The sequence below is a fragment of the Hylobates moloch genome, unplaced genomic scaffold (genome assembly GCF_009828535.3).
Source record: "Hylobates moloch isolate HMO894 unplaced genomic scaffold, HMol_V3 SCAFFOLD_8, whole genome shotgun sequence".
Lineage (NCBI taxonomy): Eukaryota > Metazoa > Chordata > Mammalia > Primates > Hylobatidae > Hylobates > Hylobates moloch.
Window position 1 is genome coordinate 62,499,138 of NW_026652283.1, and position 27,874 is coordinate 62,527,011.

General features: G+C 40.5%; 1 protein-coding gene across 1 annotated transcript; it reads right to left on the bottom strand.

The window, feature by feature from the left end:
• FMO4 (flavin containing dimethylaniline monoxygenase 4) lies at positions 1 to 27,319 on the bottom strand. The gene is made up of 10 exons (XM_032161007.2): positions 27,120 to 27,319; positions 24,799 to 24,940; positions 21,170 to 21,309; positions 17,919 to 18,107; positions 16,818 to 16,980; positions 10,549 to 10,691; positions 9,427 to 9,626; positions 7,568 to 7,920; positions 4,580 to 4,649; positions 1 to 610 (listed from the first exon to the last, which is right to left on the bottom strand). Exons 3-10 carry the CDS (start codon positions 21,299 to 21,301, stop codon positions 184 to 186), a joined length of 1,677 nt encoding a protein of 558 aa, XP_032016898.1. The 5' UTR covers positions 21,302 to 21,309; positions 24,799 to 24,940; positions 27,120 to 27,319; the 3' UTR covers positions 1 to 183.
• Positions 27,320 to 27,874: the final 555 nt, after the last annotated feature.

Here is a 27,874-nt window from a genome sequence, read left to right on the forward strand (position 1 = left end):
TGGAAAGGGTGGCAAGAAAGAGGGTACTGAATACAAGGAAGAAGACAATACAATAATTCAGAGAAGAGATGACTAGGCCTGAATTTGGCTTATAGCAGTTATGATGGAGAGCAGAGGAGGGATGCACAAGATACTTGGAAATAGAATTAGCATGACTTGGTGCAACCCTCGTAACAATCAGGTTCATCCTCGCCAAAGACTTACTAGGTAAGGGGACATTCTGTCCTGTAGTTTATCTCTCACCAATTTCAAGAAAAGTGAAGATTTACAGATAAGTAGAAAAGAGGCAAGTAGGACAGGTGCCCCCCAGGCTTTTAAATAATGTGACACGGAGGCAGGCTTGGAGGAATCAGGGACAATTCGAGTTTTTAAAGGTTTCAATGTTCTGTCCCACTGGGTCAGGATGGCATTTCTGGCTCCATCCCATTTTCCAGGGCCCACGAGGCGGTACTGATAAGGAGTACATGGTCCAAAGAAAACCTCCCAAGCTAGTATGGGATCCTTGAGGAACAGAAGTGGGATGCTGGGCTTTGTGCCTATGCAGGCAGCGATATCATCCATGTAGGCAATGTAGTCGAATTTGTCTTTGCTGGTGTCTTTAAACACTCCCCTGAGAGGAAAAAAGAGGGAGGACCTTTCATTAATCACATCTGCCCTGCATTTCTCAAGTTATCAGACCCACCCCTCCTCCCACCATTTTGTTACATTTTTGGGGGGAAATCAAACCATATTTGGGAATGTTTTTGTATGTTAGGAAGAAAGAAATTAAAGGAGTTTATCTACAGAGGATATCTGTGAAGCTAATTAATTTTACTAGAGATGGTAAAAGGAGGCAATTAATTTTACTAGAGATGGAAGAGAAATTTTTTTTCCCGTTGAGTTGTAGGAATTTATTTTAAATAACCTACAGTTGATTAAAAGGGAATTCATGAAAAAAATAGAAGATACTTGAGGAAAGATGTGGGAAATGGACTCTGCACACACACTAAACTAACAATGCCTCTAGAACAAATGATTATAGCAAAAAATGTCTTCACATTAAAATTCTGCTTTTTATGTTTTTTCCATTTTTTACACAATTACAAAAGAAAAAATAAAAGCCCTAAAATCTTGATTATTTTTCCTTTTTTTGGACCAAATACTCATTTTCCTCTAAATTTATTGACCTGTGGAACTTTTTATACAATAAAATCTTTCAAGTGAAAGATTAGGGTTAAAAAGAAAAAGATGGATATCTTAAAGGGTACAGCGAATGCTCAGAACAAAGGATGATGGGAAAATGGTTTCAGTCACTGATTATTTCATTACCCTTAGACTCACTCGCCCTTCATCCCTCCCCAACCCCAATCTACATGATCTTAAAGATCAAGAAAAACATTTAAATATTTTAAAATAATTAAAAAGAAATAAAAATTCACATTTAAAAAGGAACACTCAAGTCAGGAAATATTTTCCCATCATGCTTTTCTGTGAACAGGTGTCTGAACCAAAACACTGCCAAAGCCACGACTGCTTCAAGTTTAATGAAAATTGATCCCCATGACAATAGAGAGTGACGACTGTAACAGGTGCGCTGGCTTTTTTGTTCTACTTAATTTTAAATTCCTGAAATGGAGGAGAGGGGAGGGAGTTTAGGAATTTATTTCTATTAATATATAGAAGTTATTGCAAAACGCTAACTGTAAAAACACACCAATATAATCGGACTTTGCATACAGTAGCTAAGAGAATCCAAACATTTCAGTGAAACAGTGAATTTGCCTGGTAGAATGCTGACAAATTCCCATCCACTTGCCCTCTTGAAAATAAAAACAAAATTCAAAACAAATCATACAGCTAGAATTTTGATGTCTGAAATATTTTTAAATAAGTTGTCCGTAGGACAACAGGCTCAGCTCTCCCTTATAATATCTCCAGGTTTATCTTTTCGCAAAGATGTTGGTTTGTTAAGACTTGCCGCCTATCTCCCCCAGGCACGAGGGCAAGTGAGGCTCAGTTTATCCATCTTTCCCAAACCACACTGTTCCTTTTCACAGAACCCTGCCTCTTGAGACTGGCTAAAACTCGTAGTCTTCATCAGCCATGTCAATAGCCCAGGCAAACTTTTCCCGCTGGGTTTTGTTGTGAATCTTCTCAATTGGGACACCCCACTTCTTGCAACAAGGCACTGTGATCCTAGGGTCCAGATAATTGAGTTTGGAGGTTACCAAGGCAATCTGTTTATTTTCCTCTCGGTCTGTGGCTTGAACTTCCAGCTTCGTCAACTGTTCCTCCAGTCTCTAAACAGCCTTCTTCTTTGACTCTACTACCTTCTTCGTCTTTGCATCCTTCATGACCTCAGCATCAGCCTTAGCACTTTTCAGGTCTCTCCGGGCATCTGCTAGCTGTTCCTTCTTGGCATCAATCTTAGTTTGCAAGTTCATCATAGACTTCTCAAAAGTTTTTGGTGGTGCCCTCTGATGGTTACAAACAATTGCAACAGCTCGATCGGCACAGTTATAAGAAAGGATCTTCACTGGGGTGTTCTCATGAGGGCTGTGAGTTCTTTTAGCTGCTGCTGTAGCATGATGGAGGCATTGTATGTACAGAATACCTTGGCTGTCAAGCCCTCCATGAGATCCTGAAGATGCTTATTCAGAATACCAGTATTGAGTCTATCAAAAAGATCATCCTCGGGCTGCTTGTTCTCCATAAATAGTTGTAGATTCTTAAAAACTCGAGAGAAACTTTAAATCATGTTTTCAGTTCTTGGATTTGATGTGAGAACGTCTGATCAGTCCAAATAGAACAGCTGTTGAATGAATGAACATGACCAGAAAGCATCACATGTACCTAAACTTTTTTATTGGTGCGAATTGTGAGTTGAGAGGGCCATACTTGGTATACGTGGACTGAACTTTCCACAGATATGAGCATATTATATATTAATATGAAGGCATTATTCATACCTATTTATGTCAGTAAACTTACTTATTTACTTATTCCTGTCAGTAAACTTCCAAGATGTTTTACTTTTCATGAAGTTTACTTATTTCTGTCAGTAAACTTTCATGATGTCCCAATGTCATTCATTCATTCATTCAGTGAGTAAATAAATAAATGAACATTAAGTGTCTATCACATTCCAGGCACCATTGTAGGTGCTGGCGATCCAATAGTGAACAAAGTCCTTGCTGTCAAAAAGCCTGCATTTTAATGGGGGAAATGAACACATTATTAAAAAACCCCAACTAAGTAGATATGTAATATATCAGGTGGTAATAATGGGCATTCTGAGAAATAGAAAGGAGGGTAAGGGGAGAGGCAATGGTGAGTCAGGGTTGCTGTCACATCTAGTGTTGTCAGAGAAGCCTTCTCTCTTATTAAGTGACATTTGAACAGAGTGAGCCTTTTAGGTGTCTGGTGGAACATTCCAGGCAGACAGAAGAGTGAGCGTAAAGGTTCTGAGGGGGTTATGCTTGGTATGTTTGAGGAACAGGTAGGAGGCTGGAATGCCTAAAGCAGCATGGATGAGATGGAGAGCAGTAGGCAGTGAGGGCATATCAATATTTGGGTGTACTGTGGGCCTCAGAGGCTGTAGGGAGGCTCCTGGGAGTGAAAAGGAAGCAACTGGAGGTTTTTGAGTAGAAGGGCAATGTGATGTGGCTTACTCTTGATGCTGTGACAAGCCTAGATTGTAGAACAGAGTGGAAGGAGGGAGACCAGGTAAGAGGTGGCAGCAAGTGTCCTGATGAGAGATGTTGGCGGTCTGGTCTGGGATGGTAGCAGTAGGGGCAGTGAGAAGTGTCTGAATTCTGGATTTATTTGGTAGGTAGGAGCTGACAATATTTGCCCATATGGGGTGTGAGAAAAAAAGAAGAGAAAAGGATTATTCCAAGGTTTTTGACTGAACTTGGTTTTGACCAACTGGAATGAGTAGCTATGAACTGAGATGGGGAAAAATTTCAGATCAGCCCATTTACAGGGCAGATGCGGGGCGGAGGGGGTCAAGAGTTCATTTTTAGACATACTAAATTTGAGACGCCTTAAATATCTAAGTGGAGTTATCTAGAGGGAGTGGAATTAGGAGTCTGGAGTTCTGGAGAAAGATTTGAGTCAGAGACACAGTTTGGGAGCCCTGAGTATATGATGATATTTAAAGCCACAGGCCTGGATGAGGCCACCTGGGAGTGGGTGTAAATAGGAATGAGAAGAGGCCTGAGGACTAAGTTTGGAGCTCACTAAATTTTAGGAGTGAGGAAGAGGCGATACCAGCAAATACAGAGAAAGAGCAGCCTGAGAGGTAGGAAGAGAGTGAAGTCAGAATAGATTTCCTGGACTAAGTGAAGACAGGATTGCCACTGGTAGGGGGACAGGCTGTGTGTTCTGCTAAAAAGACCTGGTGTCCCCAAATGACTTGTCTAAGGCCACGTCTGATTGGTGGCAGAGTTAGGACTAAAAACATATCCTTCTGATTCCTAATGTGGAGTTATTTCCAACCTGCCATACTGCTTCTCTGGGAATGGCTTTTATACTCTGAATCCTTTTTTTGTAACAGAATATACTGTAAGTTTTCCCTAGAGCAAGCTACATTTCATACCTTTTAATGAGCTGTTCCTTTTCAGTAGCCTCCATCATCAATTTTTGGGATGGAGGTATCTTACAGAGTCCTGTGGGAAAAATCACAAACAACGCTAAAGTCACATGTGGCTTTTCCTTTATTTAAATTCTCCTCCCACTCATTTCTAGCCTCCCACTGCTCTAACTTCAGAGCACATGATAGTCAAAGCTCAGAATGGAATTGCAGCACAGAAAATAATTTTCTGGAGGTAAAATTCCCCACCCAGCTCACTTAACCAGGGTACTCTACTGCCAGAATTGTGAGGAGAGATGCCTCTATGGCCCAGCTGTCAGCCTGCGCCACACTCACCAGACACCTGCACCTGTGCCAGTCGGCCTGCCCTGTCTCTCTTCATCTGCTTTCACTGTATACATAATATAATTTATATTATATTGTATGTGTACCCTCCACATTGTGTGTGTGTGTGTGTGAGTGTGTGTGTGTGCATGTTTGTGTTAAAACTATTAGTTGGTTAGATGTAAACACTTAAAATGACCCCATTTTAGGCTGTTCATAGTGGCTCATGCCTATAATCCCAGCACGTTGGGAGGTCAAGGTAGGAGGACAGCTTGAGTCCAAGAGTTCAAGACCAGCCTGGCAACATAGCAAGATATTCTTTCTACAAAAAATAAAAATTTAGCCAGGTGTGGTGGCATGGGCTTATAGTTCCAGCTACTCAGGAGGCTGAGGTGGGAGAATCCCTTGAGCCCAGGGATGGAGGCTGCAGTGAGCCATGATCACGCCACTGCACTCCAGCCTGGGCAATGGAGTGAGGACTGGTCTCTAAAAAAACCCACTTTATAACCCTGTCTTAGAACATTTTTATTTTTGTTACACAAGGAGCCTCAAGTGTGGAAGGGGCCTGGCAGTTTCTCAGTCAGTCTCACCCAGGCTCTGTCTGCTTTTGTTGTGAGGACCTGCTCATTCCCAATCTCCTGTCTAGACAGTCTTAGCACTTGGACTCTGCTCTTCTTGTTTTTCTGAATTCTACACCTTATTCTTCCTTAACAGCTTGCACCCTGATAATTCTCTGCAGTTGTCCAGCTTCTCCAGAGACTAAAATCCCAGTTTGTCTTCTGGGTTCCTAGAACGTCCATACTCCCTCTTATGATGTAAACTCTATCCCCACCCACCTGCCCCTTCACAGTCCCTATCCACCTCAGGCAACTTGTGACCCTTGTTAGTCTACCCTGTTTGCCATCCCATTCTGGCCAGTCCTGCCCTTGTCAGGTACCAAGTGCTGGCCCAGGGTGTGTGTTTACTTTCCGCACGAGATAGGTCCAACTAAGCTCTGTGGACTGCTTTCCACTAGGGTGGCCTTATCCTCTAAAAAAGTAGCAAGATTTAATTGGTTGTCCCTAGATTGCTTTTTGGAAGTTCTCCGGAGAAGCATGCCATTACTCCTATGGTGTGAGCTAAACGAGTTTTGTTTTGTCAGCTTTATCATTCTAATAACCATTTTGGAGCTCACCATAAAATACTTTTAAAAACCAGGTAGTTAATTAAGTCTTCTGTGGTTTTAATGTAATTGGATAATGCTGTGAAAGCTCTTTAATTGGCCTTAAAAAAACAGAAATTTGTGGTAATTTACTGCAGGGTTGTAGAATTTTTTTCCGTAATGTAAATAAAATGAGATTTTCCAACTGCCTTCTTTCCCCTCCCCCAATTCAAATAACAATTTTTTTTTTTTTTTTTTTTTGCCAACTTAGGAGAACGTACGGTTTTAAGTGTGATTGATACCTATTATATTTCTACAGTTTGATAGAAGTCAACACTACTTAATACCATGTTGTATGCTATTTGTAAGTTATTGGTGATTGTTTTTATTCATTAAGAACAGAATTCTTCTACAGCATAGCTGATTGGCCCAATTGCTATGGCTGTTTATATTTAAAAACAAGAAAACTGGCCGGGCGCGGTGGCTCACACTTGTAATCCCAGCACTTTGGCAGGCCGAGGCGGGCGGATCACGAGGTCAGGAGATCGAGACCACAGTGAAACCCCGTCTCTACAAAAAATACAAAAAAAAAATTAGCCGGGCGTGGTGGCGGGCGCCTGTAGTCCCAGCTACTCGGAGAGGCTGAGGCAGGAGAATGGCGTGAACCCGGGAGGCGGAGCTTGCAGTGAGCCGAGATTGCGCCACTGCACTCCAGCCTGGGCAACAGAGCGAGACTCCGTCTCAAAAAAATCCGAAAAAAAAAAAACAACAAGAAAACTGCAGTTCTTTAAAACTAAAATACTTGCTAATCTAAAATTTGCCCTGCTTTAGAGAGGTATGATAGCAATAGCAATGGTCAGAGAAACCTTGTCACTTAATAAGCATTAGTTATATGTCAAGTACTGTGCTAACTGCTTTGCAGACATTATCCTTTTTACAAAATTCTTATGATAGAGGATTTATTATCCCCATTTGACAGATGAAGGGGCTGAGATTTAGAGAGGTTCTTGCAAAGCTAAAGAATTTCGAAGTTGGGATTGGACCTCGGTAGCTCTGACTCCAGCATCTATGCTCTTATTGCGTAATTGACAGAAAGTAGTTTCCGGTGTCTAAAATATTTTTTATGGGCCTCTAATCTCAACTTCATTCATAGTGTATATTATTCCAATATCTTTCTTTGGAAGCAATATAAAATTATACTTCTAGTACTAAATGAAAAGATTTAGGAGGAAATAGATTAGACTAGGCTAGAATAGGATCATGAAGCCTTCAATAATTTCAGCTAACCTGAGAAATTTGATTATATTCTGTTGTCCGAATTTATCTCATCCACAGAGCCAAAATCTCTTTTCCCATTCAGTCACATTAAGTGACACAGCACACCCTGATATTACAAACATATACAATTAATTGTACACTAATTTAAAAAAATATTTTGTTACTTTAGTTCACATCTGTTTGATTTTAGCTAAATGGCAGGGCACCAGTTTTAAGATCCAAAGAGAGGGCTTTCAGTAGAGTCATGGTACCTTTGAATACTCTTGTGACCCATCGTGCTTGGAGCTCTGTGCCTGATAAGATGGATCCTTTAAGGCTGATAAGGCCGATGATGGCTAATGTCGCTCTCTCTAGGTTTACGGGAAAGACGTGCTTGTATAGAAATATCTTCTTTGTACAGAGGCTTTTAAGAGGTTCTTCAAAAAATGGAAAAGAAAATGTATATCCTGTAGTGAAGATCACAACATCAATGTTTTCTTCCACTGTCCCATCTTCAAAGACAGCAGAGGTTTCTGTAAATTCCATCACGCTGGTTTTCATAGTGATTGCCCCACAGAGGATACAGTTTGGCAGCTCATCATTCACAATGAATTTTGCTTTTTTCCTTTGACACACAGGAGAAAATTATTCACTGTAGTTATTTTTATGAGAAACTTCAGCAAATGATTTATTTAGTCAATTCAGGGAAATTACCTGCCAAGCTAAGGAAGAGAATTAACCAATGTCTAATTCAAAGTCATCTACTTGACTTAGTATGTTTATAACATGGTTTTGTGTTTCTGCTCTCAGTAGAAGTTATGTGGAAAATGACCAAACCTAATCTTTCTTGCTCGGGGTTTAAAACTCTGTATCTCTTAGAACTAATTTCTGGAGCAATGCTTTTCTCAGAGTGTCAGCATAGAGTGTACAACAATCCATTTGATGATCAATTTTGGGTCTCACATTACTTAGGCCTCTAGGGAATGACATTAGGCAGAGAGGAAATTAGCAAGGAACTCTTTAAATAAAAATTTAATACAGAAAATTAGCTGGGCATGGTGGCCTGCACCTGTAGTCCCAGCTATTTGGGAGGCTGTGGCAGGAGAATCACTTGAGCCCGGGGAGGGCAGAGGTTGCAGTGAGCCAAGATCACACCACTGCACCCCAACTTGGGCAACAGAGTGAGACTCCATTAAAAAAAATTTATACTGATACATATTTTCAGTGTGACCATCATTCTACCTAATCACATCAAACATATTTTCTTTATAAAATTTACATATCAAATCATCCTTTGCCAGTAGCTTTCCTCATAAGTTGAAAGACATCTCAAGGATAAAAACACAGACAAAAAAAGAAACGAAACAAAAAATAAAAAAAGATATCTTACCGAAGAAAAATATTTGGGTCAAGTGTATAATAAAAATCATATTTAATGACCTTACATGCTTTTCAAAGGCTTTTACTTGCCAATGTGCAACTCTATACAGATGTATGTTAAAATATATCATTTTGGCTGAGTGGAGTGGCTCATTGCTATAATCCCAGCACTTTGGGAGGCCGAGGCAGGTAGATCACTTGAGACCAGGAGTTCAAAACCAGCCTGGACAACATGGTGAAACACTATCTCTACTAAAAATACAAAAATTAGCTGGGCAAGGTGGCCTGTGCCTGTAGTCCTAGTTACTTGCGAGGGTAAGGCAGAAGAATAGCTTGAGCTCAGGAGGCAGAGATTGCAGTGAATAGAAATTGGACCATTGAACTCCAACCTGGGTGACGAGAGTAAAACCCCGTCTCAACAACAACAACAAAAACAACAACAACAACACAAAAAAACCCCAACAACAACAATAACAACAACAAAAATATGTGATATTTGTAACAGCAGGAAATGAAAGTTTTCATCTTTTATTTTCTTCCAGCCTCATGAATCACTACTTTGCTACCATGAAGAGAATACACATATTTTAAGAACTGCTACGGCACTTGATGGACAATGTCTTAGAGAAATAGATTTAGAGTAGAATAAACAAAGGCAATATTACAATTATGGAACATTTTGAATTCTGAATAAAATATAATGAGAAATATTGATTTAATAATTTTTCTACTAAATAAAAAATGTAAGTACCCTTTGGTAATACTTAATCCATAATCCTCATGATTAAATTTCTTATTCAACTTCCTTTCTTGAATCCAGTTTAGAAAACGTGAAGGCAGAAGTTGTGCAATAAAACTACAGCATCTTCTTGTAACCATCATATTATAAGGATAGCCCCAATCTGAAGAGCGCCCAAGAACCCAGGTACCAGTTCTAGTACTGAGAAGTACCTAAAAAGTAAAGTAAGGCAAGAAGGATAAATAAATGTTCATCATTTTGTAGTATTTTTCATCAGTGTATTTCAAATGATCTTATTCCAGTCTGGTCTTTTAACAGTAGAGGATTGGTGAATTTGTACATAGGTCTACATACGATTATCTGTTCCTATTGCTGTCATTGTTCTCAAAATCACTTTACTAGATCTGTATATCTCTTAAATATTTTACTAGTTTATAGAATTATAAATATAGAAGTATAATATTTGTAGATACATGGAATTGATCTGGCAATTTTTTACATGTAAGCAAAATAGAACTTAAAGTGAAGGTATGGAAAAGCAATTTTAACTTATTTTTAAATAAAAATCTATTCTTTCCAGATCTAATCATTGCCCTTTAATTTATGCTAAAGTGCAATAGATTTCTAATTTGTGAATCTGGGCTTAGACTTTCTAAAACCATTATGTATACTTGTTGTGCAAGAGTTGCTTTCATCTCAAAACAAGGTACAAATATCACTTTTAGTAGAGAACTTAGAAACATTCAATAAAATGACCTTTCTATTCTTACATAGGGATTTTGCCAGAATGACAAAGGGAGAGTGTTAAAAAAAAAGATAATTGACCTGGGTGAAGCAATTTGCCTATACGGTCTTGTTTCTGAAGGAGCACTTCTGAAAAATGCTTAGAGGTCTGGCATCCACACAATTTTCCTAGACCCTTCTTGGAGATAGTTCAGTTCGTAAAGCATGGCTTTTTAAATAGTTCAGAAAGGACTGTGAGTGGCTTTAAAGATTTTCAATGTTTTTTTTTCCCACTTACTCTGTGTCTGCATAATTTAGCAATTGGCCAATGTACTTCATAGTTTTGAATATCTCTTTCCAGCCACCATAACTGATGATGGGATTAGGGGCATTAATTCAGAGATGATGTACCTGAGCTGCTGTTCGACTGAGTTCCACCGCAATGTCTCCTCCAGTGTTCCCAAGACCGATCACCAAGACGCGCTTGCCCTGAAAGCCTTCTGGGATCTTGTACTCTTGACTATGCAGGATCTGACCTTTAAACTTATGAATTCCTGAGAGGAGTGTAGGATCAGAAAGTCTGAAATATCCAAAGCTGTAATTTCTCACTATGCAGGGATAGGGTCTATGGAAAAAGGAAGTCTCACAACTATGGCAGCACTTTGCTTGTGCTGCTTGTGGCAGGAAATAGAAAAATCATATAACCTCCCTCTCACCTGGGATGTTGTGAGCCCAGATGTGGATTTAGTACAAATTGTCTTGTTAAAAACATAGGAGATCTTGAATTCCATATGAGTGTGCCCTTTTAAAGCAGTTGCTTCAGGAAATCAAACTCACAAATAATGAGACATCTTATATACTATGCTGAACATCCTGGGCAAAAAGTAGATTGTTTCTAGTTCATCTACATTAAGTATTATATACAACTGTGGCTTCTCCCAGGACCATTACACTATGCCTTGTTAAAAACATAAGAGATCTTATGGTCCATATCAGTGTTCTTTTTTAAAGCAGTTGCTTCAGGAAATCAAACTCACAAATAATAAGAAACATCTTATATGCTACGTTGAACATCCTGGGCAAGAAGTAGATTGTATAACAAAATGTTTTAACAGGATTCTTTGCCTACTGAGGCCCCCAAAGCTGGACACTAAACAATAGTTCCCGCATTCCAAGTGAGGTGCTAAACCAACTATGCTGAATTTGCAGAAACTGTGTGTGTGAGGCCAGTTTTGTGATCCTGACTTAGCTTCACACGCACTTTGATGGTCTAAAATGGTTGAGGATGAAGTGGCTGACAGGAATTGTGGCATTTTCTGTCATGTTGACATGGAGGTGTGAGGGGCTTCAAGGAGACCACTCTGAGTGAGACCTTGATGTTCGGGGTCTACAGAGCATAGCAACTGGTGCTTGTAAGGCCGTGACTGGGACTGCCTTCGAGGGATGGTGGCTGCACTGGCAGCATTTCTCTCACTGTTGACAATGCCAGATCTATATTTCATGTGGACCAGAAGGCCCTGTGGGAGAGAGCCGGCATCTGACACGAGCTTAAGGGAACTTTGCCCAAGGTGGCAATTTGAACACACAATGAGGCCCTAACAGATAGTCTGTGTGGTGATGACCTGGGGAGAACTGGGGGTTAGAGAGTTGTAGGTAGCCAGCCTGAGAGCATATAATCTGTAACAGAAGCTACAGTTGAGATATCCCCAGTAACAAAGCATCTCTCTGAATCAAAACCTGGACACCACCTGACAAGGCCAATTTTAAACACCCCCGAGATCAGAGAAAACTAGCTCAGGATTGGGGCCAGTTCAGAAAGAACTTTTCTTCTCTCTTACCTCTTCTTGACCTTTCCCCAGCTCCAATTCTGCAAAGGTCAGAAACTGCAGCTGATAGGTTTAAGGTTCGGAGGGAGAGGATGGCAGAGGAAGAAGGAAGTCAAGCACCTTGACACTGCTGTCAGCTCATAGCAGGTGCCAGATGGTGGAGGGAGAAGCCTTTACATTACATGCAGTTGCAAATTTTGACTATTGCATGAACAGGACATTTTAGTTATGAAAATGAGATTTTTTGTTTGTTTGTTTTTGGGTGACTTATAATGATCAGAGGACATTTCATTATCTGAGAATAAGCAGAAAACTGCCTGAGATTTCATCCAGGGGCAACGGAAGGACAAGCCCCACAGATCAGGTCTGCAGGGATACTAAAGGAAAAAGTTGGCTAATAGTCGTATCTTATATAGCCTGTTCTTTCAACACTTTCAACACCACCCAAGGTACTATGCTAGGTCTAAGGTCTAAGGAATGTGAGGACAAAAGGCAGTTCCTACCCGCAAAGAATTTTTTCTTTTCTTTTTTTTTTTCTTGAGGCAGGGTCTTGCTCTGTCACACAGGCTGGAGTGCAATGGCGTGATCTTGGTTCACTGCAACCTCCACCTCCCAGGTTCAAGTTTCTCCTGCCTCAGCCTCCTGAGTAGCTGGGATTACAGGTGCGTGCCAACATGCCCAGATAATTTTTGTATTTTTAGTAGAGACAGTGTTTCGCGTGTTGTCCAGCCTGGTCTCAAACTCCTGGCCTCAAGTGATCTGCCCACGTCAGCCTCCCAAAATGCTGGGATTATAGGTGTGAGCCACCGCACCCAACCCATACCCTCAAAGAATTTGTCCTCTAGGCTGGGTGCGGTGGTTCACGCCTGTAATTCCAGCACTTTAGGAGGCCGAAGTGGGTGGATTGCCTGAGATCAGGAGTTCGAGATCAGCTTGGCCAGCATGGTGAAACCTCGTCTCTATTAAAAGTACAGAAAAAATTATCTGGATGTGATGGTGGGCACTTGTAATCCCAGCTACTCAGGAGGCTGAGGCAGTACAATTGCTTGAACCTGGGAGGTGGAGGTTGCAGCGAGCTGAGATCATGCCATCGAACTCCAGCCTGGGCAACAAGAGCAAAACTCTGTCTCTAAATAAATAAAGACTTTGTCCTCTAATGGGGATGTAAGTAAGTAAACAGAAAATAGGTAACAATTATTTAGTCCTTGCTATGCTAGTCCCAGGCTTCTAAGAACTTTATACATATTAACAAATTTACTTATTTATTTACTGAGAAAGAATTTAGCTCTGTTACCCAGGCTGGAGTGCAGTGGCACCATCAGAGCTCACTGTAACTGCCTCCCAGGCTCAAGTGATCCTCCCGCCTCAGCCCCCCAAGTAGCTGGGACTACATGTACATGCCAACATGCCTGGCTAAGTTTTTGTATTTTTAGTAGAGACAGGGTTTCACCATATTGCCCAGGCTGGTCTCGAACTCTTGAATTTAAAAGATCTGCCTGCCTCGGCCTCCCAAAGTGCTGGGATTACAGGCATGAGCCACCACACCTGGTCTGTATTAACAAATTTAAACCTCACAGCACCCCCATGGAGCGGACCATAGTATTATTCAATTTTGTCAAAGCTGAGACTGAGACAAAAAAAAATCCCTGGGCAAATGGCTTAATCTCCCTGTTTGTTTTTGTTTTGCACTGCTGAGATTGCAGTGCAAAAAAACAAAAACCGAGCAAACAAACAAAACAGGGAGGTTAAGCAACTTGCCCAGGACCATACAGTAAATATCAGAGCCCGTATGGGAACTCAGGATGTCTGACTCTGGAGCTCAGCTGTCAGGCATGATACTATACTCCGTCCCAGAAGAGAAGGCATTGAGATGGGTCCAATGGGACGTCCAGCCTGGACTGAGCCAGTGAAGGCATCTGAAGGGGATTTTCTTAAATTAAGAATTTGTTAAAGGATGATTAGAAATTGGAAAAGGGGAGCATAAAGAAGTTTCCAAGAAGTGGGAACAGAATATGCATCAAATGCATTAGAGAGTGGGACTTTCAGCCACTTATGAGGTTTTCCTGGAGGGAATTTACTGGAGGGCTCAACTTTGCTCATGGATTTTACATCTTTCATACCGCCTAACACAATGACTTGCAAATGACAGATTCTCTGTAATTACATATTGAAGAAGAAAAAATAGACAATGTTTAGGTAGTTCTGAGTCAATGATTATGTCAATGCAGTGCCAAAAAGTAAAAAACAAATATATTTGATAAATTAAAACTACTAATTCAGGAAAACAGCAGAAGTCAATTTATACTGAAAAGAAAAGAAACTTTATCTGAGGAATGCAAGTCCCCTTTAAGTTATCAGGCCCAGAGAGGCATTGAAATCTGACAGCAATCACATGTCACTCCCTATGATGAGTTAAATAATCGCCTCTTGAAGACACTTGCTATTTGGGCTCTATGACATTAAGTAGCCATAAATTACCCTGACAATGCTGTATGCTGGATGTCATAACTCATAGCCTATAGTTCAAAAATATACAGCCTATGACTAATCAATGCTATTTCTGTAAACTAATGAGAATTCCTGTCACACAACTTTGTATCTGTGCACTCCTTGTTCCCTGTTCCCTTCAGAAACCTGCTTATGACAAAGGCTGAACAAAGCACTTCCCAAAGCAACTTGGAAATGTTTCCCAAGCAGCTATCCTTGAGGAAACTCTTTAAAATTGTACTTTGACTCAAGTAAATTCTTTGAAATCACATTTTGTACCTCAGCTTCTTCCATTAGGTTGACAATATAGATTTTTAAAAAGGGTATGTATGTGTTGCAATGTCAACTTTCAAACAGTTGTGGCGACATGTTATAGACAAAGCTTGTGATTTCTATGGATTTTTTTCAATAGTGTAGAAATAATCCTGGTACTTTCTATGCAGAGAAGAGTTCATGTTCCCAAGTAAAACATTCATTTCAACAGGGGTCCTACAGCTATTCGTGAAAGATACTGTGGTGGTTAGTTAAAAGCAGAAACGGAACTTATAAAGTTATAGTCCTGTAATCTCAGTATTTGGGAGGCCAAAGCAGGTGGATCCCTTGAGCCCAGGAGTTTGAAACCAGCCTGGGCAACATGGCAAGACACCGTCTCTGCAAAACATACAAAAATGAGCCAGGTGTGGTGACACACACCTGTAGTCCCAACTATTCTGGAGGCTGAGGCAGGAAGATTGCTTCAGCCCAGGAGGTTGAGGCTGCAGTGAGCAGAGATGGCACCACTGCACTCCAGCTCAGGCAACAGAGTGAGACCCTGTCTCAAAAAAAAAAAAGAAAAAAAAAGAAAGTCTATGTGGAACTGAATTTAGTGTGGAATAAAGGGTAAACAATCCCAAACTTGAAGAGAATAAATTCCGAAAGTATCCATGTTAATAGTTTGGCACTTATAGCACATTTTCCCATAGAAAATGTCATAAGAGGTGTTTTTATATTCCTTTAGTACTGTACAGTTGTGTGTTTAGCCCCCAGATCAGCAGCAAGCCTGAAGCCAACCACCATTTATAATATTGTTTCCTTGCAAAATTATGTATTGAATTTTCACTTCATTCCTTTTTGAATAGGATATTTTGTCAATTTGTGATTACATTTATAAGACGTATTTTCATTCATTTTGCCAACGTTTGCATGTTTTATTCTTCACAGTTTTCCTTCCTTAAAAGTTCTTTTAATTCCTTGAAGAAATTTCAAAAACTCACCTATTCAATTGCCTTTAGGGCCACTAATATATAACAAAAGAGTAGCTTTATTACATTTTAGTAATCCTCAATTGATTAACTTTATTTCCCTCAACTGAATTTGAATAGCTTTTGGCTTTTCAAATCATCAGTTTTGACCTCAAATGATGGCAATTTGACAGTCATGAGTATATTAAAAAGAATATGTGGTCACAGTGAAAAGCATTTCCAAATGGAAGTTTCTAAAACTCCTTTTTATGGATAGCCCTGGTTTAAGAGTTGTATGATTATTTATTTGTTCATTTATTTTCGAGACAGATACTCACTCTGTGGCCCAGGCTGAAGTTCAGTGATGTGATCTTTGCTCACTGCAACTGCCACTCCCCCAGGTTCAAGCAATTCTTGTGCCTCAGCCTCCTGAGTAGCTGGGATTACAGGCATGAGCCACCATGCCCAGATAATTTTTGTATTTTTAGTAAAAACAGGGTTTCAGCATGATGCCCAGGCTGGTCTCCTACTCCTGGCCTCAAGTGATCTCCCTGCCTCGGCCTCCCAAAGTATTGGGATTACAGGTATGAACCGCTATGCCCAGCCAAAGAATTGTATGATTATTGCGTTGACTGTTTTGAAGGGTGAATATATTGCTTTTTTTCCCCCTTTTAAAGTTTTATTTGTCCAAGAACCTCCAACTCTAGAGAAGGTTGAATATATTGCTTTACATGTTTAATTTCTGGTTTGTTTCTTTAAAAAAAAAAACATATATTTCCACTTCCTGTAAGTTCTATTACAGGCCAGTTCTGATTCAAATTACCTGTAATTTAATCCCTAAAATCAAAGCCTGTTCTTTTTCATGACAGATCTGATTGTTTTGAGCCTTATGTGATCACTGAATTTGAGTTAGACACACATTAGAAAGCTTAAACAATAATAATAACATTTATATTAATAAATAAATAAGACCTGACACCTACATAGTGCCTTATACACCTTTTAAAGTAATTTTGCACGTATTATTTTTGAGAGTGAATATAAAGCTATCTATAATCATGGGGAGGTATTTCCAACTGCAAATCAATAAGTTTACTTCTGGAAGAACCCAGAAGTGTAGGCATGGTCTCAGGTAGAAATGACTCACCAGGAAAGGCTTCCAAAGGTAAATGGGGATTCAGGAAATGTCCAGTGCAAACCATAACAGCATCAAAGACAGCTCTATTTTGCTTGCCCTCTGTCTCTGTGACAACATCCCACTGACCAGTTTCGGAGAAGTCTGGACGCTTCGTTATGCTGCACACAGTGGTCTAAAAGTGAAAGACAAACACTCACTTCTCACTAACACCCTCATGCAATTACTGGTTAGGTAACCATGTCTGTTACTTTTAGTAGGCCAAGTCCCATGACAAGAGGTCTATTAATATTGATTCATCATCTTCCTAGAGAAGTTAAGTAACTTATGCAAACTCACAAAGGTGGCAATATAGACTTTAACTCAAGACATTTGAATCTTTCAGTGGAAGGAAGAAACAGTCACATTTTATTCCTGGTGAGAAAGAGATGAGTTACAATGCCCAATGCTTTGGGAAATTTAGGAAAATTAGTTTTGTCTTATTATAATTTCTGTGGTTCAGACATCTAGATTTTTTTTCCCCAATGGGCTTCATGGACAAAATTCTTTTCTTCTCTCTTAAAAAAAGTCAAAATTTCATCCTGAATGAGAGTTTGGCATTTAGAGGAGGAATCAGCAAATTCAGTATTTTATTTTATTTTTGAGATGGAGTCTCACTCTGTGGCCCAGGCTAGAGTGCAGTGGCATGATCTTGGCTCACTGCAACCTCTGCCTCCCAGGTTCAAGCAATTCTCATGCTTCAGCCTCCTGAGAAGCTGGGATCACAGATGTGCACCACCACACCCAGCTAATTTTTGTACTTTTAGTAGAGATGGAGTTTCACCATGTTGGCCAGACTGGTCTCAAACTCCTGACCTCAAGTGATCTGCCTGCCTTGGCCTCCCAAAGTATTGCGATTACAGGTGTGAGCCACTGCACCCGTCCCCAGTTCAGGATTTTAATGATTTATTTGAGTAAAACTTGAGCAGCAGCAGAAGTGAGGAGTCCTTATTATCTTCCTGTTTATTTAGAGATAAAATCAATAAAAAGTTTACTTTAAACATCCAATTTTCATTAGATTGCTGAATAGGCCAGCCCCCATCTATTCATCTTCCATAACCCAAAGTATCTTACCTTAAACTGAATGTATTTCAGGAGGTCAAAGTGCTCAGCAAATTCTTGGAGATAGTCCCAAAATTTTTCATGGTTCATGAAATTAGGATAATCTTCGTGGAAAGGGAAGTCACTGTAACATGACATTTCCTTACAGACATTTGTCACTAATGACTTATAGACTCTGGTCATCCCATCTTTGGAAGATTCCTGTGGTGAAGGCATAGTTAGCTTTTTGGGATAATGGAGATAGGAGGAAGAGAACAGAGATCATGGTGGCTCATGCTAGCCTCACTGAGGGGGGGTTATAGCAATTAATGTTCCATTTGTAATCTTATTTACTTTTATTGATTGATTGATTGATTGATTGAGATGGAGTCTCACTCTATCACCCAGGCTAGAGTGCAGTGGTGTGATTTTGACTCACTGCAAACTCTGCCTCCTGGGTTCAAGCGATTCTCGTGCCTCAGCCTCCCAAATAGTTTGGATTACATGTGTGCACCACCATGCCTGGCTAATTTTTGTATTTTTAGTAGAGATGGGATTTCACCATGTTGGCCAGGATGGTGTCTAACTCCTGGCCTCAAGTGATCCACCCGCCTTGGCCTCCTAAAGTGCCTGGATTACAGGCATGAACCACTGCACCCAGCCACTATTTGTAATTTTAAAGAGTTCCAGGAAACCCAGCATTAGGTCTCTATGCTATAATTATCAGAAATCATTGGTGGGATTGTATAATTAAAATCAATATATTTTTCAAACCGCAAAGAAGCTAACCAAATTAAATAGGGCTCTCCAAGACTAACATTGTCCTTTAACAATTCCATGAATGCAGGGCTCATTATCTGTCTTGTTTATCTTTTCCTTCTTCCATTGGCATGGCTACTCCCTCCACTCATGCCCTGGACATGTTCCTTTTTGCCTTTCCTCAGGGAATACCTTACTAATTTTTCTCATTATTGTCTCTGTATATTCCCAATCTACCTTCCTTTATTGGCTCCTTCTCATCAGCACAAAATACTCTAATTTTAAAAACAAAACAAAACATCCTCTCAACCTATGTCCCCTTCAGTCATGTCTCTCTCCATCCTATCTCAATTTTCATAGAAGAATCATTTACTGTAGCCTCTGTTTTCTCATGAAGTCCTCAACTTGTCTTGATTCAATCTCCATCACTCAAAAACAAAACAACAAAGCAAATAGGTCTATATTAAAGACACCAATGAACTTCTTGTGGCTGAAGCTAATCGCTGTTTCTCTCTTAAGCCTCTTTCTTAGCTGTCAGCTTCTCTAAGAAGTTATCCATGACCCAACAGAGCTGCAAAAGGTAGCTGATGCGGCCCTGCTGCATCCTGTACTTCTACCAAGAACTTGATGACACTGTGTTGTAATTCCCTATTTACTGTTTCTGTTTCCCACCGGACTACAAGGAGGGCAGAGTCCCTGTGTACCTTGTTCATCATTGTGTCCTGGTGGAAGGACATGATAAGTACTTGTTGAATGAGTGAAAATTAATACTATGATAACATTTTTGAAAAAGAAATAGTACAGCTGGCCCTCTGTATCTGTAGGTTCTAGATCCATGGATTCAATCAACCAAGGATGGAAAATATTTGGGAAAAATAAAGGATGCTTCCATATGTATTGAATGTGTACATATTTCTTTCCTTGTGATTATTCCCTAAATATTACAGTGTAACAACTATTTATATAGCATTTATATTGTATTAGGCATTATAAGTAATCTAGAGAACATTTAAAATATTCAGGAGGATGTGTGTAGGCTACATGCAAATATTATGCCATTTTCTATTAGGAACTTGAGCATTTGTGAATTTTTGTATCCAAAGCAAAACCAAAGATACCTAAACCCCCAAGGACACCAAGAGACAACTGTATATATATGACTGAGAGAAATTACATTGAAATTTTAATAGTACTAATTTGCGTGTATTGTTACTTACTTAATTTATGTTTTTCCTTTTTTCCCCTATTTGTTTACCTCAAGATTGTTTTCTAAAATTAATCTGTATTATTTTAGAATAGAAGAAGTAAACCAAACCAACTGTGGGGTCAAATAGCAGAAGCGACATAAACCAGACCCAATATTTTCCTTCCACATTAACATTTGGTGGCTTGAGGAGGTTAACAATATACCAAAGGTTTTTTTTCTCCTAGTATACTGTAATCTTAGGGTTATGACTACCCCTGCTTATATGTAGTTGCTTATTCTGTTTTATTCACCATCCAGCAGAGATCTATTAATAGCAAACAACATGCCTTCTATGAAGGCTTCTCTCTTTCATGCCTGTTGAATGAATGTCACTCTTCTTTTACCCTATAGCATTTAGTACTTGGGCCTGCCTAGCTTCCATCTTATTTTTTTTTGTTTTTAATTTTATTTTTTATAGAGACAGGGTATCGATATGCTGCCCATGCTGGTCTTGAGCTCCTGGCCTCAAGTGATCCTCCCACCTCAGCCTCCCAAAGTGCTGGGATTACAGGCATAAACCTTCTGATACCTCCTTAGACTTCACCACTGGGGTAGATCCCTCAGTCCCTACTGGATACCCTGCTACTTCCAGTGACCAGCACCAATCCTGACCAAAGGCAGGTGGTATTTAACCACTTCCATCCCCACTGTCTGATGCTCAAGTCACCTGATAGGTGGCCTGGACCTAAGTGTAGCCTCTGAGGCTAAATATTCCACTTCTAAGAAGGATTGGTTAGTGCCTGAGTTCTTTCTATTATGAAAATGTGACAGCAAACCCTCCCCCTCCCCCAAGGCCTTCCAAGGTCTGGGGCCCTGCCTCACTCTCGCCAGTTCTGTTCCTAAAGACCTGAACAATGTCTGGGGGTTGTGGTTCCACTCCCTGTTGCCAACTTCCATTCTCCCTAGAGTGTAATCTGTTTTATGTTCACCAATGCTATTCAGTTTGCCTGATGTTACACTCTGCTGCTTTGTCTTAGAATGTCCACTGTCCAGAAATCATCATAAGTGTCCAATACTATGCTTATCTATCAGACTTAACTCTTTTTTCCTCTCTCTTCCAACTGTCCCTGACCCGAGTCTGCACATTCTCAAAATCCCTTACCAATCAGACTGCATCCTGCCTAGTGTTTAACACTGCATTATACACATGTTTGTGCTGTTGCAGTAAGCCACTCCCTCACTTGATCACCAAGGCAGGCTAAAGCCACCGTGTCTGAGCAGAGACAAAGCAAATGGCCAGATCATGACTGATAGAGACGAGAGGATGTGAACCACGTACAGTAAACTTCCATAATCCCCCAATGTCATCACTTCTCTCAAAGCAGGTGGGCTCCAGGTCCTCATCCACACAGCATTTGATGGAGGAGAGGCCACTCACACCAGCTCCAATCACTGCAACTTTCTTGGCCATGGTATGCTCTGTTAGAGGAAAGTCAAGCAGAACTTCTTTGTTTAATAAGTTTGAAAGGGAGCCCTTGTCACAAGACTCAACTTTTATAGTGCTATATATGCCTTTTTTTCATCTTTGAATGGGGGCAGAATCACATGCTGCTTAAAAATCCAAGCTCTGAAATCAGATTGTTTTGGTTTAAGTCTTGGCTTCACTACTTATTAACTGTGTGAGCTTGGGCTAATTATCCTGTCTATGCCTCAGTTTTCTCATCTGTAAAATGCGAATGGTAATAATAGTGATACCAACAAGAGGCAACGAAATACTGAGTAGAAGAGAGCAATTCCCTGGCAAAGGCCCCACCTGCAAGCCTGGAAAACTACAGCCCTAAATGGGAACAGGCATTCCTGTTTTTGCACCCCAATGTTGCCTTTTCCAAGACCACTCTGGCCCACCATGCCCCTATCCCATGCCCATATAAACCCCAAGCTCCACTGGCAGAGCAGAGCAGCATGGCAGAGAAGGAGAGAAGAGAAGGAGTGTTTGAATATCAAGAGGAGTTCAGCCAGGGATGGTTGGAGAGGAGATCGGCCCAGGATGGCCAAACTCCAGGGGAAGATCATCTTCCCACTCCATCCCCTTTCCAGCTCCCCAACAAGCCTGCTGAGAGCCACCTCCACCACTCAATAAAATACCCGCGTTCACCATCCTTCAAGTCCATGTGACCTGATTCTTCCTGGACTTTGGACAAGGACCTGGGTACCAAAAGGGCAGGGTGTAAAAGACTGTCACCTGAGTCTCCACTGAGCTAGTAATACTTAGCTGTCTATAAATAGCAACTGCTAAAAGAGCATTAATTTTAACACACCTCTAGATCCTACTGTGGGGCCAGATCCCAAAAGCACTAGTCCTGGCTCCTGCACCTGCCTGTCTGCATGTTTCCCTTCCCATGAGGGGTTTGAACATGCAAACAAGCCACACCCCTGTAGCAAGTTCTGCGAGGGGTCAGGAAACTCTTCCGTTTTAATAGTAATAATAATGACTTTAAAGGGTTGTTATGAAGATTAAATGACTGATAAATGTTGGAATGGTTTTAGAAGTGTGCCTGCTACATAGTAAGTGCTCAACTAAATTTAGCTATTACAGGTTGAGCAGCCTAAACCCCCAAATCCAAAATTTGAAATACTCCAAAATCCCAAACTTTTTGAATACTGACACGAAACTCAAAAGAAATGCTCACTAGAGCATTTCAGGTTTTAGATTTGAGATGTTCAACCAGTAAGTATAACAAAAATATTCCAAAATCTGAAAAGACTTGAAATCTGAAACATTTATTTTTTATTTATTTTAATTTTTTTTAATAGAAATGGGGTCTCACCATATTGCCCAGGCTGTTCTTGAACTCCTGGGCTCAGGTGACCCTCCTGCCTTGGCCTCCTAAAGTGCTAGTATTACAGGAGTGAGCCACCATGTTCATCCTACTGAAACATTTCTCATCCCAAGTATTATTATTGTTATTTTTTTTTTGAGACAGAGTCTTGCTGTGTCATCCAAGCTGGAGTGCAGTGGCACAATCTCAGCTCACTGCAACCTCCACCTCCTCGGTTCAAGTGATTCTTATGCCTCAGCCTCCCAAGTAGCTGGGATTACAGGTGCCTGTCACCACGCCCAGCTAATTTTTGTATTTTTTAGTAGACATGAGGTTTCACCATGTTGGCCAGGCAGGCTGGTCTCGAACTCCTGACCTCAAGTGATCTGCTGGCCTCAGCCTCCCAAAGTGGTGGGATTACAGACATAAGCCACCATGCCTGGCCTGGTCCCAAGAATTTTGGATAAGGAGTACTCAATCTGTAGTATTACTATTAGAGAGTGTAGACAGTACCTTGACCCCGTTGGGATGCTAGAATTTCTCAGTATTAAAGGGGTTCTTTGCTATCACTTTGCCTCTGAATCCTAGGAATTTCAGTCAGTAGAAATGTTGGTTTTGATTCAAAGCATTTAGAGTCCTAAAGAATAGCTGGTCACTGTCATGCCTTGCCATAAAACAAGGATATTACCTGGGTTGAGGGGAGGTTCTTAACTTGTAGAGGCAAGACTGACCATAATAGAAAACAAAATCCCCAAGGAACGTCATAAGGGATATTCTGGAGCCCAAGATGATGTCAGCTAGAAATGGGGATGCTCATGCTTGTCAGCGGGAACTGGAGGAAGTATATACATACACAGACATGGGTATATAGGACCAGTTTTTACCAGTTTTTCTGGATTTTATCATTTAGCCTTCTGCACATCTCACATTGCTTTTGCCTCAATCAAATGGGCTGAGTTAATTCTAGTAAATCAAGTTTATGTCACACTGAGGCCCTTAATTTGTCATGTAGACTTAGTTGCAAGTGCTGCTTTTCCCTGCAACCCACTTGGCCAATTCAGAAGACACACAAACGATAGTTGAGACCTCAAAGTATTCCATTGTTTTATGAAATATATATAACTCGTTTCACTTTGCCTTTGAAGATACAGCATTTTTTGAGGAAAGATCTAGCTGTATAACCCCTGTGTGATTTTTGTAGTCTCATGTCACTTATCACAGTGGTATTTGCCTTAGGGAGATGAGAGCATATATTTTTTGACCTATTAGGACCAGTAAATGGGAAATTACCATAATAATTTGAAACAACTTAAGGCTACAATGCTATTAAGAGGCAGAGTTTGCAGTGAGTGGGGATTTCAGGATCTGAAACCAAGATGTGTACATGCTGTTGGTCTGAGAGCCTGAGGTATCCTGTGGTTCCGCTCACTAAGCCTCTTCCTTCATCTTTGCTCAGGTTTGCTGCTGCACCTTTGGGATGGGCTTGGAGGAGTTTTTCTCTATGGCTCTGTAGCTTGTCTCTTAATCAGATCAGAAGCCCCAGGCACAAAATCTAAGAGAATTTACTGACTGGAGGGAGTAAAGAAAGACTCCTGAGTCCTCCAGGAACCCTCGACTTACCTGACCCCTCTGGCAGATTCATGAACTTGCAGTGAGGATCAGCAGGATTTCCTAGGGCTGCCAGTTTCCGACTGTATTTGCTGCCTTGCCCTTCGTAAGGCTGAGATTGCCATACCTGGCTTCATTATCTATTACAAAATGTATCGTTTTTCCTCTTAGACTTTTTATTTGGGAGTCCCTGTTTAGTTGAGAGAGCTATATGGGATGCAATGAAAATGGATTTTGGAGGCAGCAGAGTTGGGTTTGAACTTTCTCTGCTACCAACTAGCCATATGACCCTGAGCAATCTACTGAAGCAACCTTAGATATATTAGTTGTAAAATAAGAAAAATATCTATGTTGAAGGATTGTTTGCGTTTTAAAAAACATGGTATTACTTACACAAAAAAGTGTCTTGCACAAAATGTTTACTGAGTGTCCATTCTCTACCTCCCTACTTGTCTCCGGTCTTCCTTCTCTTCTCCTTGGAAAAGACAGTTCACACAGGTAAAATGTATCAACAAGTTTGGAAAGGAGTAGGCAGACATACCTGTGTTTTCCTTTGAGTTGAGGAGTAGGAGGTTTAGACAGCTTCTAAGCAGAAATAAATGGCCTCCACCAATAAGAATACTTGAATTTCCAGGCCACTAGGTAGAGGTCTGGGGCTGGCAGATCTTTGCTGTGCTCTATCTCTGCAATGATAACATAAAAAGAAGTGACTGCTAACTGAATTGCCAAAGTGAAAAACATGCTGACGTGAATAGACTGGAAGCAAATTAATTCATTCAACAAATATGCCCTGGGTACCTCTAAATGCAGGTACTAAGCTAAGTCTGGGGCCCTGAAGATAATGAAGACCCTAAAACTAAGAAATAGTAGTAAAGTCTTACAATTTAAAAAAGACAGTGACTGCTGTTAAGATGTTGTATATGGAGAGGCTGACGCTACCTTGTGCTAAGTCCTATGGTAGCAGCATGCTCTAGGCATGAATGCTTGCACTCTCCTGGCCTGTTTATTATCCCTGTCTAGAGACTTACTTAGTGACACAGCGTGGGCTGTGGGTTAAAAAGGTGCTGGGCAAAAATACTTTAAGGACTGACTTAGAGACTCTACAGGCAGTAGAAACAAATTTGGAATTTGCACCTTTTAAAATTAATCCGTATTTACGGACTATAAATTTCTGAATGGGAGCAACCATATTTTATTTTATTTTATTTTATATTTTATTTTATTTTATTTTATATTTTATTTTATTTTATATTTTATTTATTTTATTTTATTTTATTTTATTTATTTTATTTTAATTAGTTTTTTGAGACAGAGTCTCTGTCGCCCAGGCTGGAGTGCAGTGGTGTAATCTCGGCTCACTGCAAGCTCTGCCTCCCGGGTTCATGCCATTCTCCTGCCTCAGCCTCTCCAAGTATCTAAGACTACAGGCGCCCGCCACCACACCTGGCTAATTTTTTTTTTTTTTTTTTGTATTTTTAGTAGAGACAGGGTTTCATCGTGGTCTCGATCTCCAGACCTTGTGATCCGCCCACCTCGGCCTCCCAAAGTGCTGGGATTATAAGCGTGAGCCACTGCGCCCGGCCTGGGAGCAACCATTTTAAATTTTGCCTTGAGTCAGTAGAGGAAGGTAGTGAGCAAACTGGAAATTGAGGGATCTGAGTTCTAGTTCTGCTTCTGCCTCTAAGCAGCTTGTAACCCTGGACACAATTCTCGTTTTCTCTGAGCCAGTGCTTCCACATTTGCAAAACAGAGGGTTCAAGTGGCTTTCTCTTTGTTTCTTCAAGCTTGAAAGGACTGTTCTTATATCTGAAAACCAAGTAATTGGTGCAAAAAACAAAAAGATATGAATTCAAAGGTAGGCGAGAATACTGCAGGCTTGAAGGATTGGGAGAACATGTATGTGCAAACTCTGTAAACTATGAAGTGGACTTCATAAGGTACTTGGTTGCTCAAAGGTTTCTTATATTTATTTATTTATTTGAGATGGAGTCTCACTCTGTCTTCCAGGCTGGAATGCAGTGGCTCAATTTTGGCTCACTGCAGCCTCCGCCTCCTGGGTTCAAGTGATTCTCCTGCCTCAGCCTCCTGAGTAGCTGAGACTACAGGCATGCGGCACCATGCCTGGCTAATTTTTGTATTTTTAGTAGAGACGGGTTTCACCATGTTGGTCAGGCTGGTCTCAAACGCCTGATCTCAAGTGGTCTGCCCGCCTTGGCTTTCCAAAGTGCTGGGATTACAGGCGTGAGTCACCGTGCTGGCCATAGGTTACTTACATTTAGTCCCTAGGCAGAAAGGAGCCTTGACCTATTGAACTAGACCTTTGTACAACGGGAAAACCCCACCCTATACCTGACTGACCAGCAAATGTAGGAATCCTTTATGAGACATGGAGAGACTTGGGTGATTTGCAAATCATGTAATCAATTATGATTGCTTCGAATTGGAATTTGATCATTTTATGTTTCTTATCATCATTCTACCATGCTCTTGCTTTGTTACAGTATTTTTTTTTCACACCATCTATGGGGTATTTTGTTTCCCAATGGCTGGCATTTCCATCTCATTCATAAGATGAAATCAGAGGTCACTGGAGTCACTGAAAGTCTCATGATTCTATTTATCTCACTGACACTTTCCTTTTGGATGGTTCTGTCCACAACATAACTTTGCTTCCTTACAACTTCCCTTTGCGTCCTGACTCTCTCCTTAATTCTCTTGCTTTAGCCCTAGTCAAGAGACCCCAAAAGAAGAAAATCACATTCATTCTTAAGGAACACACTCCAAGAAGAACACTCATCTTTTGTGAAAGCAGTTTCTGGATCATTTCCCCATTTAAAAAAAAAAAAAATCCAGGACACTTACCTTGGTTAGCATAGAGCAGATTCTTTGACTTAAATTATTTCTCAAAGTCAAATAGGCAAGGAAAGTGTTTGTCTTTTTTTTAAAAAAGCCCAAAACCCAAATCCTTTTTTTGAAAGAAAAATAAATGGAAAGATGACTTTTGTAAAAGTGCCCTCAGTTTAAAACAAAAGCCATTCGTCTTTTCTGTTATGCTGGTGACAGCAGAAAGTATACGGACTAAGGAAAAAAAGTTGTGTAAGAGGCAAGCGTGATACTTCCGTGATCCTAAGGGAAGGCTGAATGGTGAGTTAGAATACAGCTGTTGGATTGGCAGAACATAAATGCTTCCTGCCCCTTTACCCCACCCTCCTCAACGTCACAGTTCTGGCAAAGCCCTAAAACTTATGGGAAGCACATGATAGCGTCGCTTTTGCCATTATAGTCTGTAGAGGGCGCCAAATCATCCCAGATCACAGCTTTCTCGGTGAAACAGGAGTTCTACTTTGGGAAACAAACTTCTACACCCTGACTCTTGCTTGAATTACCATAGGAGCTGTCCAAAGGAGAAAGTTATTTAGATGACCACTACCTCATCAAGTTCTTTCATTCTTGGAGTTCTCCAACCCCAGAAATGTGATTTTAAAGTTCAGGACTTACAAGGAATTTAAGCTGTTTTATCCTTCAGATTGGATCAGCAGAGGGAGCTGGTGAAATGTGTTTGAGAAAGCATAAAGCTATTTTTAGATATTAACCTAGGGCACAAAAGAGATAATTAT